Genomic DNA, 13,268 nt, shown 5'->3' with positions numbered 1-13,268 from the left:
ACATGCCTTTGAAATAAACAATTACATACAAACAATTTTACTCTTCATTTTATTATGCTGTTCGGGCGAAGCCATTTTTGTTGTGTATGATAAACAAAATATATGCAAAGTGATATATATATGATAGGTCAATTTAGATGAACACTGGAAAATATAAATATGAAATATGGGCAAATTTATAAGTTTTTACATATACAATGTATGTTAAAATTGGGTGTTAACGAATTACATGTGTATGTATGTATTGTATCATTGATATGGATATAGCGGCAGATATTTACCTGCGTCACGGAATTATATTATCTAAGTCCGTGCCTGCGTTCATCTTTTTTCCAATTAAATTCTATTAAATATATATAGTGTCAGGCCACTATACAATGTGCCCAATTAAACCCAATTTGGTCTGAACTTGACTGACTTCCCCTTAAAAGCCCCTTTATATACGGATATGCTCTTCCTTACCAAGGACTTACAGTGTCTAATCTAAGTCTGTGACCTTACTAATTAATTGCTTGATACTGCATGTTCATATTTTTTTAATCATATACATTTATTGTATATAGGCCTTACACTCTTCATAGCCATTAAAGATCGCACACGCCAAGGACGTTTTTATCATACAAAAAACCCATTTCCGATAATTAAATTTTTTTTTCTACTAATATATATGTTACCTACAATCACACGTTGTCGGCGGAATCGATTGCACCCAAATAAACACAAACAATTCACGCCTCTAATGTAACAGCGATAAGAAAGCATGAGTGGATAACGGCTGCTGCATCAGTGTCTTCGCAGAGTCGCAGACGAAAAGTTCACGTTTCCTGGTTCATCGATTGGGTTAGTTGTGGGAGGCCTAGTTCCATAGCAGGTATGGAATCTGTATAAACGTTTCACGCATGACAAAACCAAGATGACATCGTCGTCGTTTCTGTTTTTTGTACGCGTTCCTGTCGAGGAAGAGAACAGTGTAAATGACAAAGATAAAGAAACAGATGCAAAGAAACTAGAGGACGCGCAAACGAATACACGGAAAGGGTCAGAGAGCAGCAACGGTAGGTCATCCGAAGTTCCAGGCATTGATTCAAACGATAAAACAGGCGACCTTAAAGGAGTCACACTTTCAGACAGCAGTGACGTTGAAGGTTCGGAGCATGTGACACCTGTCAAACCGGAGGGACAGGACGAAAAGGGTACTTCTTCTGTACTGGTATCACAACCCTCATCCACAGAAGAAGCAGACATTTCAACTACACCCTCTGACCCATCAGCTATTCCAGTACCGTCATCCCCAGGGACATCAGACACCTCAACCTCTGGGACATCTGATCCCTCGCCCATTGGAATCACGGATCCCTCAGTCGCTGAGGATACAGAGTTGCTATCCCCACCACCCTGGGACTTCACACCTCCACCATCCCCAGGCAGCACATCAGCACCACAAGATGCTGACACAATACAGGCACATGACAGTGACACTCAGAACAGCAGCCAAGCACCACAGAAGGACTCGCCTTCATCAGCCTGGACTTTCCCACCATCTGAAACATTGGAAAAGGAAACCCCACTGGTACAAAATTCTGTAGATAAAGCTCCTGAGGATTCAGAACCTGTTTCTGAGTCAGAACCTCCTCAATCACAAGAAACAACAGTAGCTCCACAATCGGCACAGACATCACCCATTCCCGTTACAGAACCCTCATCCAACAAAACTTCAGACTCAACATCTGAGGGAATTTCAGACAGCACCTCTGCTGAAAAAGAGGGTCAAGATGTTAGTAATAAGCCAGTAGAAAGTACAGACACAGCACCAACATCTGGTGATGATTCAACAAAGAAACTTTCAACAGAAAACAATGACAAACCCAGAAAATCTATAGACGTTGATGCAGAAAAGGATAATGACAAAGACTTGGAGATATTTGTGAAAACAGAGTCACTGTTCCAGGTAGGCAAACTATGGGTTTTGAGAGGCTTGAATCATGTAACTGAGCCAGAAAGATGTCTTTTCCAAATTCTAAAGAAATAAAAGCATGTAGAAAATTTATAGCGGTCTTTTAAAAAAAACAACTGCCCGAGCTAATGTCTTTTAACTTGACCCGTACTAAATTTCCATATGATTGGTAAAGTACTCTACCAGAAAGAAAAAGGATAATTTGAATATGTACATAAGCATGGAATACATAAACTATAGAATGTAATCTCTTATTGTCGGGGCCTTTTCCTGTTAATTCATAATAATTCTGGGGGGTTTTCTTGGTTTTTTTCAGAGAACCCTGTCTGCATTAGAGAACTATACTGTGAAGAATCTATCTGTACACAAGACAACCAATGGCAAATCTTTTCAGGTCTGTATAACAAAATGTATATAAACAAGATACAGAATTATATAATTGCAGTGTTAGATTAAAAGGGAACACAGGATCAGGGCCCCCTGCTTTTATGACTAAATTCATGTTGTGTTCATGTGTCACTCACAGTGATCATCTATCTGGTATCTTGTCCCTTTTGACCAATTAGAAAAATATCGGGACTCTTAAATTAAGTGAAGTCTCTTAAAAAGTTATCTCAGTTATGCAGAGGAAAGTTTTCTAGAAAGTTGATCCACTGTCTTCATTTTGGGCTTCTGAAGAGATGGAGTGGACCAAAGTTTGAACTACTTAGTCAGCTTATACTATGCATTGTTCCTCTCAAAATTTGTATGAAGTTTTCAGTAACAAACTTTCAAATTAGTAGGGAATGCTGTATTTTACATATATTAACTTTCATATTATACATGGATCAATCTTAAGAGACAAATAAGTCATGAATACAATGTACATGACTCCTACAGCACCAACAAGATGATACTGACACTGTCAGAACAGTAACCTTTATACAGGATTGTGTACTTCTGTCTTTTAGTTTGTGTTTGTGGAAGAAGGGGAGAACTGTGAAGAGATTTTGAACAAGTTGGCAGAAATCGGTATTGGAGACAATGCCCAGTCTTCTATAAGGTGAGAGTGGACTCATTAGGATTGCTGTCTATCCTTAAATTTCTACTTCAGCATATTCCTTTTATTTTTTCAGACGATAAGTTTATATATATACGGTAATAGTAAAGACTGTTGTCTGGAAATATCTTTTATTTTACAAGAATTATAATACATGATGCTGACCATTTAATTTATTTTTTCAGTATGTTTGAAACCAGCATTTATAAGGGAGCTGGAGGAGTTATGGATGAGGAGGAAGAAGATGAAGAAGATCTATATAATTCTGCGTAAGAAGTGTTTTTGCTACCTAAATTTTACAACAGCATGTCCCTTTTTGAATTGGGAAAAGTAGCATTATTTGCATTGAAATTGGGAATATATTCCTCAGTTTTTGGTCATATCGGGAAAATAAGGCACCTTTTAGCTAGGGGAAACAGACTGTATTCGGCAGTAAAACTGGGTGAAAAAAAATCACTGGTAGGTTACCGTGACAGTTTAGTTCAGTAATGGAACTCTGTTGCTGTGACAAACTTATTCTACTATAAAACTTAACTGTTGAATGAAAATGAATTTTCGGTTGTAAAATTTCTTTTCTTTACATTGTCTTTCCTGAAGAATAATAATATTTGCAAGATTATGAACAGAAAATTACGATTGCTTGTAGTTAACATGTAAGAGTTACATGTTATTCATTTCGTAGTTTTGTGTTGCAGTGCTAATCCTGATGAACAGAAGCAGAGTGAGTTTAAGAAATCCATCAAGGCTCGTATGCTTGTCACAGAGGTTGGTAAAAAAACATCACTGGCCTGGTGGCAGCCAGGGTTTCAATGCTATACAGGATTGTTTACTGGCACAAAATCTAAATAACATTTTGTTGATATCAAATCTGTCTTCAATTAACTTAAGCCGTTGATTCTGAATTTGTTTTAAATTGATGTGATTAAAACTGATTTATGCATGTATTGCATAATATTTTATTCTTTTTGGCTGTTAATCATAAATCTTAATTGTAAGAAATTCCACTTAGTATGTAGTCTAAGGGAGATAACTGTTTTTGTTGTAGGTTGTGAACTCGGTACAAGGAAATGCAGAATTTACATTTGATTTTCTGGTGTTGGTTCTCCTAGCAAGGTTTGTAGATTTGTATTCACCTCAAAATTTCAACCTTTTCACTTTTCGATTGCTTTTGATTTGTAATAGCTTTTGTTTATAATTGTAAAATGGGAAAGTCTTCCATTAATGTTTTGAAGCATAGATGATATTAATGTTTTGCTTTGTAGCTCCATTTCGGCCATGGGACTTGTGGAAAACAGTTCAGTGGTACTGGTAGCCAGCATGTTGGTGTCACCCATCATGGTAGGTCTCCTTGTGTATTGATGTCTCTTACCATATCAGGTTTCCCTGTAGTGTTGGTGTCCCTTATCATGTCGGTTTTCCCTTTAATGGTAGTGTCCCTTATCACGTCCGTTTTCTCTGTAGTGGTAGTGTCTCTTATCATGTTGGTTTTCCCTGTAGTAATAGTGTCTCTTATCATGTCAGGTTTTCATGTATTGTTGGTGTCTCTTTTCATGCCGGTTTTCCCTGTAGTGTTGGTGGTAACCATCATGGTCTAGGTCTCCTTATAGTGTTTGTGTTAATTATCATGTCAGGTTTCCCTGTAGTGTTGGTGTCTCCATGTAGTATTTGTGTATCTTATTATGTTAGGTTCCCCTGCAGTATTGGTGTCTCTATTATGTTAGGTTTCCCTGTAGTGTTGGTGTCTCTTATCATTTCAAGCCTTCTTGTAGTGTTGGTGTCTCTTATTATGTTAGGTGTCCCTGTAGTATTGGCGTCTCTTTATCATGTCAGGTCTTCTTGTAGTGTTGGTGTCTCTTATCATTTCAAGCCTTCTTGTAGTGTTGGTGTCTCTTATTATGTTAGGTGTCCCTGTAGTATTGGCGTCTCTTTATCATGTCAGGTCTTCTTGTAGTGTTGGTGTCTCTTATCATTTCAAGCCTTCTTGTAGTGTTGGTGTCTCTTATTATGTTAGGTGTCCCTGTAGTATTGGCGTCTCTTTATCATGTTAGGTTTCCCTGTAGTGTTGATGTCTCTTATCATATTAGGTTTCCCTGTAGTGTTGGTGTCTTTATCATGTCAGGTTTCCCTGTAATGTTGGTGTCTCTTATCATGATAGGTTTCCTTGTAATGCACTATGTATCACTGTTTTGTACTTTTCTGTTTGCTTACTTTTTGTGTGTGTGTGTGTTTATCTTCATTGATTAACCATGTTTTTGCTCAGTAAGAAACAGAAATATACCTCATCTTCATTTTGTTGTCTCAGGGTCCAATTCTGGCTGGAACTTTTGGAACTGTGATACAAAATAACACTCTACGGAATCTTGGTATCAGGAACGAGGTGCTGAGTCTGTTAATCTGTGTTGGCATGGGTATGTACACTTGGGACACATGGGTATGTACACTTAGGACACATGGGTATGTACACTTTGGACACATGGGTATGTACACTCTGTACACATGGGTATGTACACTCTGGACACATTGGTATGTACACTTGGGACACATGGCATGGGTATGTACACTCGGGACACATGGGTATGTACACTTGGGACACATGGGTATGTACACTCTGTACACATGGGTATGTATGTACACTCGGTACACATGGGTATGTACACTTGGGACACATGGGTATGTACACTTAGGACACATGGGTATGTACACTTGGGACACATGGGTATGTACACTTAGGACACATGGGTATGTACACTTGGGACACATGAGTATGTACACTCGGTACACATGGGTATGTACACTTGGGACACATGGGTATGTACACTTGGGACACAACGGTATGTACACTTGGGACACATGGGTATGTACACTTGGGACACATGGGAATGTACACTTGGGACACATGGGTATGTATGTTCACTTTGGACACATGAGTATTCACACTCAGAACACATGGGTATGTACACTTTGGACACATGGGTATGTACACTCTGGACAGACGGGTAATTTAACCTTTTGTCTGTAGGACTGGCTTGGGGGTTGGTATGTGGAGGCGTATGTAAGGATGGAGCTTTCTGGGGCAGTACAGATGCTTGGCCTACGAGTGAAATGAAGTCCAGGTAGGTGTACACTGTATAGGATTTGTGATGTCCAGAACTTACTTAATTTTCACATTTTATTTTCACACATACATCTACAACTGAGCCTCCATATCCCAACCAACACAGTTATACCATAGTCCCAACGGTCATCAAGTGTTTTCTAGTTGTCTCGCTTATCCAACCATTAACAAGGTGCCAGTGAAAGAGTTATGGGCCTTGAATTATCAACATGTGTAGGAATGTTTGTCCTCTTGCACATCATCATAGTGTCATTTTGAGGCCGTCTTAAGTTGTCATCAAATAAAAAGTGCATTATTACATTCTGAAAAGCCTCTTCCACTATTAGTATTAAAAAGCGTTATGGATTTTAACTAACATGGTGTGGGGTCGTGCAGGTCCGGAGTGTCCGCGTATTAGTGTACCTGTGGATAACAGTCCTGGTTTTGAATTGTTAATGTATGTCGGGGGGTATTACTTTGCATTAATTATGTATGTGTAAATGGACATAATAACACATCATATAAGATCTATCAGATATACTCTTTATCTTAAAGTTTGTTGAAATTTATATAATATTTGATTTTACTAGTTATTTAAAGATATCAAAAAGAAAAATTGTTTTCTCTACGCAACTTCATGCTGAACAAATATGAAAACATTCATAGTTGAACAGAATGTTTGTGCTTGTGCTATACGGTTTTGTACCTATATCCGAGTATTTGCTGTATACAGTCACTTTCAAATTTGTTGATATTGTGTTATAAACGGGTATACATGTAGGTAGTTAAAGGCATAACCATAGATCCTCAGTCTTATAAATTGTTGGTATTATATTAAATTGGATACAAATGTATATTTGAATCTGTTTTAATCACACAGCTATACTGTATAGTAATCACCAAATCGACATGCCTGTGTGATGTGCTTGCTTGAGGTTTTTAATTCATGCTCGGGTTTTGTTTAAATTGTAGGCCTTCATATTGATTGCCATTGTGTTGTGAAGACTTAAATTCGTTCCATTTTCATTATGTTTACTACTACAGGGGTATGACAAGGAGTCTGTGGACAGGCATCCTGATTGCACTGCCCTCTGGTGCGGGCGTCGCCCTCTCCATCCTTGGGGGTAACACAGGATCTCTGGTGGGCGTCGCTATATCCGCATCCCTCCTACCACCTGCTGTCAATGCTGTAAGAAACCAATGAAAAATGAACGAAAAATTATAATAACATCTTTGTTTTATCTTGTTTAAAGATGTCATGGAAAGGATTTAATTATCATGAACTTTAGATTGTTGCTGCAGGTTAACTGATATTAATAGCTTTTCCATTCAGTGTAATTTTCTTGTGTGAGCCATGTATAACAAACAACATAATATGGAATAAAAGTGATGCTGTATACAAACTACACATTATCGAAGATATATCTAAGCATTAGTGAAGAATTCTGCTTGAGTTTTTTTCATTGCGGCACCTTGTAAATGACATAAAATTATTTGGCTCATAAATATAAAATTAGGCATAATTGTTTTTATTTTGGCGAAAGTTTTGGCACAGCATAATGTAAAACTGGTATGAACCCTGGTAATGGTATAATTTGTTTCTCTGGCTGATAAAATTACTGGGACTGGACAGGGTGACCATGTTCAATAAATATTTGTTACAATGACCAGGCATGAAAGTAAATCATTAAAACATAGACTTCTTTTATGATGGTTATAGTCTTATAAGTGATTTTCTTTCCATCCCTCTATAAACCAATACTGCACATACAAATATTAAGGTTGACAACAGTTACACTGTTATCCTGACAGGGCATGCTGTGGGCCAGTGCTATCATTGCCTCTATTGAACCGCCCCCGAGAGTGCAGACTGTCACCCCTCCGACTTCTACAATACAGTACAACGTCACCCAGACACGATACAACGTCACCCAGACCAACAATACTGCGACAGTGAGTATACATACACATGTAGTGTAGGTAAGAATATATACTAGTGGATACAAAGAAACCTATTTGCATTTTGTCCCTATAATTTAGCTATTTGTTAATCAAATTCAGTAAACATTGGTACTATGCTTACTCCCAGTTCAATTCATGAAAAGAATATTAGTAGTGTTATTTAGGAAAACATTCTGGACTTTGCCTGAAGTTCGAATCATCGAGAAGTTATAATCTTCAAAGTTCGATTTATGGAAGTTTGACTGTATTACATTGGTATCATACAGTACATCCATATGGTTACAAGGACCTGATTATTTTATACATCATGTACATTGTACTTGTGGTTTTCCTCAACAGGATCTACCAATCTCCCTAAACTTGACTCCCGGACTGAATTGTGTCCCCTTGGACCGTAATGCCTACATCCCTGTGTACAGCTGTGATATGGCTGAAGAGATGCTCTACCTCGGTCTGTTCAGTCTGCTGCTTACCATCCTCAATATCATCTGTATCATCATCATGGGAATCATCGTACTCAAGGTAGGCTCGCCAGTTATACTTAACAGGTATCGTAAGATCCTTGTGAACTTCCATTCCTTTTACTTACATGATTACTTTGAATCACATTGTAGGGAGGTTTGTGTTTCGAAGTATGGAGAATGGGTTTTCAGTAAGGATTTTTTTTGTGGCGTCATTGTGTAATGTTGTACATGTATCACAAATAATCGTAAATTGTTTTACCATATTTTTTGGGAAAAGAAAACCATGTACGTTTTTATCCTCTATCAAACAATCAAAATTTCTGCAAAACAATGGTGAAGTTTTGCAATAAATTAAATACGATAGAAGGTATCAGCAAAAGCATTACCAGTAATATTGTCCAACAAATAGGACAGTGTCAATCATATATCAGTTATATAATCAATTATAGGATAAATGTGGATGGAGTGGTTGACACAAATCCAAGTTTTAATAGCAGACCTATTTAAAATTATAAATAACAGAAATGACATATTTCCAAGTCTGTTTTTTTCTTTTGTCTGTTGATCATGATTGTACATAGTAATTATTGGAAGGTAGCTAGACTAGACTTATGCCAATGATGAAACAGATTTCAGAGACTCTGACATGTTGTTTACAGATCAAGGAGGTGGCACCACAAATGGCGCTGTCAGAGGACACAAAGACTTTCTGGAAAGAGGACATCAAGGTGAGTTGTAAGGACTAGGTACAGACTTAACCTTTACTTTGGGATTTTCATTGTTTTTAAAGCAGTTATGCGTCTTTCTGATTCCCATTTATAAATTTTTGTCAACATCAAATCCTGAACTATCGTTAAATGAAAATTGATGCAGTAGTTTTTCATTAGAGAGAGCAGGGGGTATTTAGTTAGCAGTGGCTTACAACTTTTGTTAAAACAGTTCATTTGATGATGATGATGATGATGATGATGATGACGACGACCTTTGTTAGACCTTTGTTTTGCATGTGGGAGTGTATGTGTACTGTATGTTAATGTAAACTTTAGAAAAATTGAAAGAAAAAAATAAATAAAAAGTTCAAGCCTCAGACAAGAACATCTGCCAAATCAAAGTAAATATGTAATACATCTTTGTATGTTTTTTAATTGGTTGTGATATATAATATTCTTACAGATCGCAAAGGAATCATATGTGACCATGAAGGGAAACCAGTCCAAGAGCTTGTCACAACAGGCAAGAGCTCTACTTAATGAATGGAGGGTAAGTTACTGGTATCAAACTAGATTAGGGTGTCCAGTATTCTCAACCAAACACTGTATTAGGCTATTAGTAGGGTGAGTACTATCAGAGGTCATAATATGGCTATCTGAGGGACATTTGGGTAAATAGAAGTACATGTATTTACTTAAAAGACTACTTGTTCAGAATGGTTAAGGTAAAGTTGAAGGGGACTCAAGATTGTATAAATGGTGAGTGTATCCCTCTGGAGAGTTAGGGTCTTCTGAGTTCAGCTTGTTGTTTTTAATTCATTCACCTCTATATTCTTAACTCATTCACCCCTGAAACTTCATAATGAACTATTCCAACCATTGATTAGGAAGAGTTCAAATGTGTCTTCAGGGGTGAATGAGTTAAACTGGACTTGCCCAGTTTTTGATATGGTAAGGTTCAAATCTGACTTTAGCGGTAAATGGGTTAACATGAGTAAGAAACAGATGAGGTATTCATGTCCCTGTGCAGTTTGTTGTATTGTTTCTATATAGCTATAGACTAAACAAGTAAACGGTACTCTGTGTTTGTGTTTTACAGCAAGAAAATGGAGACCAACCCATCCAGTTACTTCAGTTAGAAAGGATGACACAGGTGAGTACATATGTGTCAGAGACTGAGTCAGTTCCCACTTACAAGATGTAATAATGTTGATAGCGGCTGGTGTTGGTTTCCCCAGTGACTGTCTCAAGGGTTAATAGGCCTCTTTTATCTGCAATGACCAACTAATTTTCTCATTACACAGATTTTAAAGGATTTGAAAACAACTTGGGAATGTTTGGAACTGAAAGTTCCCCTAAAGAAAGTCACAGGCTATGAGAGGTTACTATGAAGAGTATTCCTAATGGTGTACATTTATGGATTTCTCCACCTAGAAATTTTGTGTGACCATAGATATACAATTTCATTTAATCTTCACTTCTAATGTTCAAGATTTCCTCGCTGATTGTACCTGGTAACGTGTTTTCACTTTATCAGGAAATAGATGATGACCCAAGCGTCCAAGAAATACAGAGTCGGATTCCTGGTGGCATGAGGGGAGATGTAAGTACACGATCTGTCTCAGCATGGGGTGAAAGTTTAAAGTTCATGTACAGTAAAATGTTGACATAATGCCCCTCGTTTCATTTGCCACCTTGTGTACCACCAGTGTATTTCAATGTCCCTTTTTCTTGTTTTCTTTAAAATTAATTTATACATTTCCCTCAATTTATCACCAACCCTTTTATAATGCCAAAATTCAACTGGACAAATCATAAAATGGTGGCAGTATAACAAGGTTTTACCGTACATGATCCGATTTTATGCATGAGGGATGTCATCAATGACTGACTGCTTAACCCTTTCACCTCTATGTAACTTCAGTAGACTCTTCCATGCATTGATATGGATGAGTCCATTATGATCTACAGTGGTGAAAGGGTTAAAGGTATCTTATTCTATAGTCACAAATGAAGATAACATTCAATATCAAATTTCCTTTCTCTTTTTCATGGACTTTTTTTGACCAGTTCTAAATTGGGATAGTAAGGAATAAGCATTGTATTTTAGTTTGCAAGAGCCAATGGCTTAATGACCAATTGTTTTCGGTTGGGATTTGTTAATATTGATTAAACCTTTTATCAACAACAATTGGGCCTAATGTTGTGATAATTAGCATGAACTGTAGCTACATGTAGCTTAGAAAGAGGGCTATCATGTTATTCAAACAAATGACCTTGAATGAAATTCACAGGGGTCTGAAATGTTAATATTAACAATTTTGGACTTCAAGCCCATAGGCTCCTGATATTTGGCCTGTAACTAGCCTAGATATTTAGAAATCTTGAATGACATCTTTTCATATTATCATTAGATGCATGGTCTCCCTCGAGTAAGGCATGAATGGTTAAACAAATGGAAGAACACTGTTACAGAAATTTTAATACCTGAACTGTGCTTTCTGATCTGTTGTTTCATCAACAAAAGTTAATTTTGCAGCTGGTGTCCCGACATTTTGTGGATCAAATGAACAAAGACGAGGAGGAGATGGACAGTGTGTCACCCCAGTACAAGACTTTCCACACCTTCCACAACATGTATGGTCATTCCAGGAGGGACTTCCGCTCTAGCTACCATGCCTCCCCAAACATGTCCACAGGAAGCATGCGTCGGAAAAAGTTTGTGTCCACATCTTTGACCGAAGTAAATGAAAAAAACGTACCTTATTCAGCTGACGGGCCTTTAAAACCAAAGAAATCCCCTGGTCACTTCGCTAAGGCTTTCGGCATTCTACGTCATCCTAGGGCTGGTCGCAGCAATCTGTTCCGTCGGCGACACGATACAAGTCAGCCTGAGGAAAAGCAATTACGCTTCGCTGTGCAGAAGGTCCCTGATGAAGAGGTCAAAGTTCACTTCTTGAAGGAAAAGGAAAAAGACAAACAGGAAAATGACAACCAAAATGTATCTGTCCCTCTGCTAGAAAGGAAAGAAAGTGTTTAACTAGGAATGACAGGTCTTGCAAGTGCCTTCCAAACAGCGCTTTTACAGCAAAGTTCCTTCACCTCTAATCCTTTGGGAGCAAAAAGTTGCATTAGATATGGCATGAAGTCCATACAATGCTACTTCAAGGTTCCAATTCCAGTCTGGCCCATCACCTATATGCTATTTCTTTTCCTGCAATGAACAGATGTGCATATATTTTAATAATTCAGAGTACAAAGCTATGTTTATGTTTAACATATACCTCAATGTTGCACAAACCTGTATTTTACATTCAACAAAACTTGTGCATTGCAACTTTCTCAGCTTTCACTCATTCTACTGTTAAATGAAATTTTAAGGCATTTATGATTATACCTCATTATTAAAACTTATTTTGTATCTCAGAATTGTCTCTATAGGGTAACAGTGAAGTCTTATTTCCCCCAACAGCCACTTACTGCTTGTCGCACTATCCAGTCTTTTAAAGAACTGACTGGTCTTAATTAAAAAATGTTCCAATAATTCAGTCACTTCACAATCAAGCCACTTTTGTTGTTGACCCGACCATTGATGCTTCACGGAATAGATATAATACTCCAACTTACTTTTTCTATTGACTTTCTTCATACGTAAACATGACAGATATAATGACACACAAAATGTGTCTTGCCAGTGTTAAATATGATACATGAATGTAGGGTGAAGATGTGTACAACCTGTACCCAACAACATAGACGTATATATATGTAATATATATACGTCTCTGCCCACAACCTTTGTACAAATGTATTTATTTTTATATTATTGTAGCTATACTGTATCTATACTGTAAATATATTAAAAAAAATAATTCATTACTGGTTTTAAATTGATAAAAAGTTGTTGCTACAGAACTAAGATGAATGATAGTCCTTTTTTTAGGTAACACAGTGTATTACACTACTAGTAGTGCTTACAATCATGAGGCACAAGTTTCATACTATAGAGGTGTAGGTGTATTATGTCACAGAAGTGACACCTGGT

General features: G+C 37.4%; 1 protein-coding gene across 1 annotated transcript; it reads left to right on the top strand.

The window, feature by feature from the left end:
* Positions 1-743: 743 nt before the first annotated feature.
* On the top strand, positions 744-13,055 carry LOC110462543. Its single transcript, XM_021516527.1, has 17 exons — positions 744-1,948; positions 2,271-2,348; positions 2,905-2,996; positions 3,179-3,262; positions 3,689-3,758; positions 4,039-4,106; positions 4,256-4,331; positions 5,296-5,401; positions 6,013-6,106; positions 7,132-7,276; positions 7,900-8,040; positions 8,389-8,571; positions 9,173-9,241; positions 9,687-9,773; positions 10,323-10,376; positions 10,761-10,826; positions 11,763-13,055. Exons 1-17 carry the CDS (start codon positions 914-916, stop codon positions 12,261-12,263), a joined length of 2,949 nt encoding a protein of 982 aa, XP_021372202.1. The 5' UTR covers positions 744-913; the 3' UTR covers positions 12,264-13,055.
* Positions 13,056-13,268: the final 213 nt, after the last annotated feature.

Source organism: Mizuhopecten yessoensis, unplaced genomic scaffold, assembly GCF_002113885.1.
Source record: "Mizuhopecten yessoensis strain PY_sf001 unplaced genomic scaffold, ASM211388v2 scaffold10799, whole genome shotgun sequence".
In the NCBI taxonomy this organism is placed as follows: Eukaryota; Metazoa; Mollusca; class Bivalvia; order Pectinida; family Pectinidae; genus Mizuhopecten; species Mizuhopecten yessoensis.
The sequence above is the reverse complement of the archived record's forward strand: the minus strand, read 5'-3'. Positions and strand labels throughout refer to the sequence as shown.

Bases quoted from the DNA above. Each gene is read 5' to 3' on its own strand.
- LOC110462543 (XM_021516527.1), top strand. From the start codon at position 914: ATGACATCGTCGTCGTTTCTGTTTTTTGTACGCGTTCCTGTCGAGGAA. The intron at 4,332-5,295 runs GTAGGTCTCCTT...TTGTTGTCTCAG, and splicing joins TGTTGGTGTCACCCATCATG to GGTCCAATTCTGGCTGGAAC. The intron at 8,041-8,388 runs GTGAGTATACAT...TTTCCTCAACAG, and splicing joins AGACCAACAATACTGCGACA to GATCTACCAATCTCCCTAAA.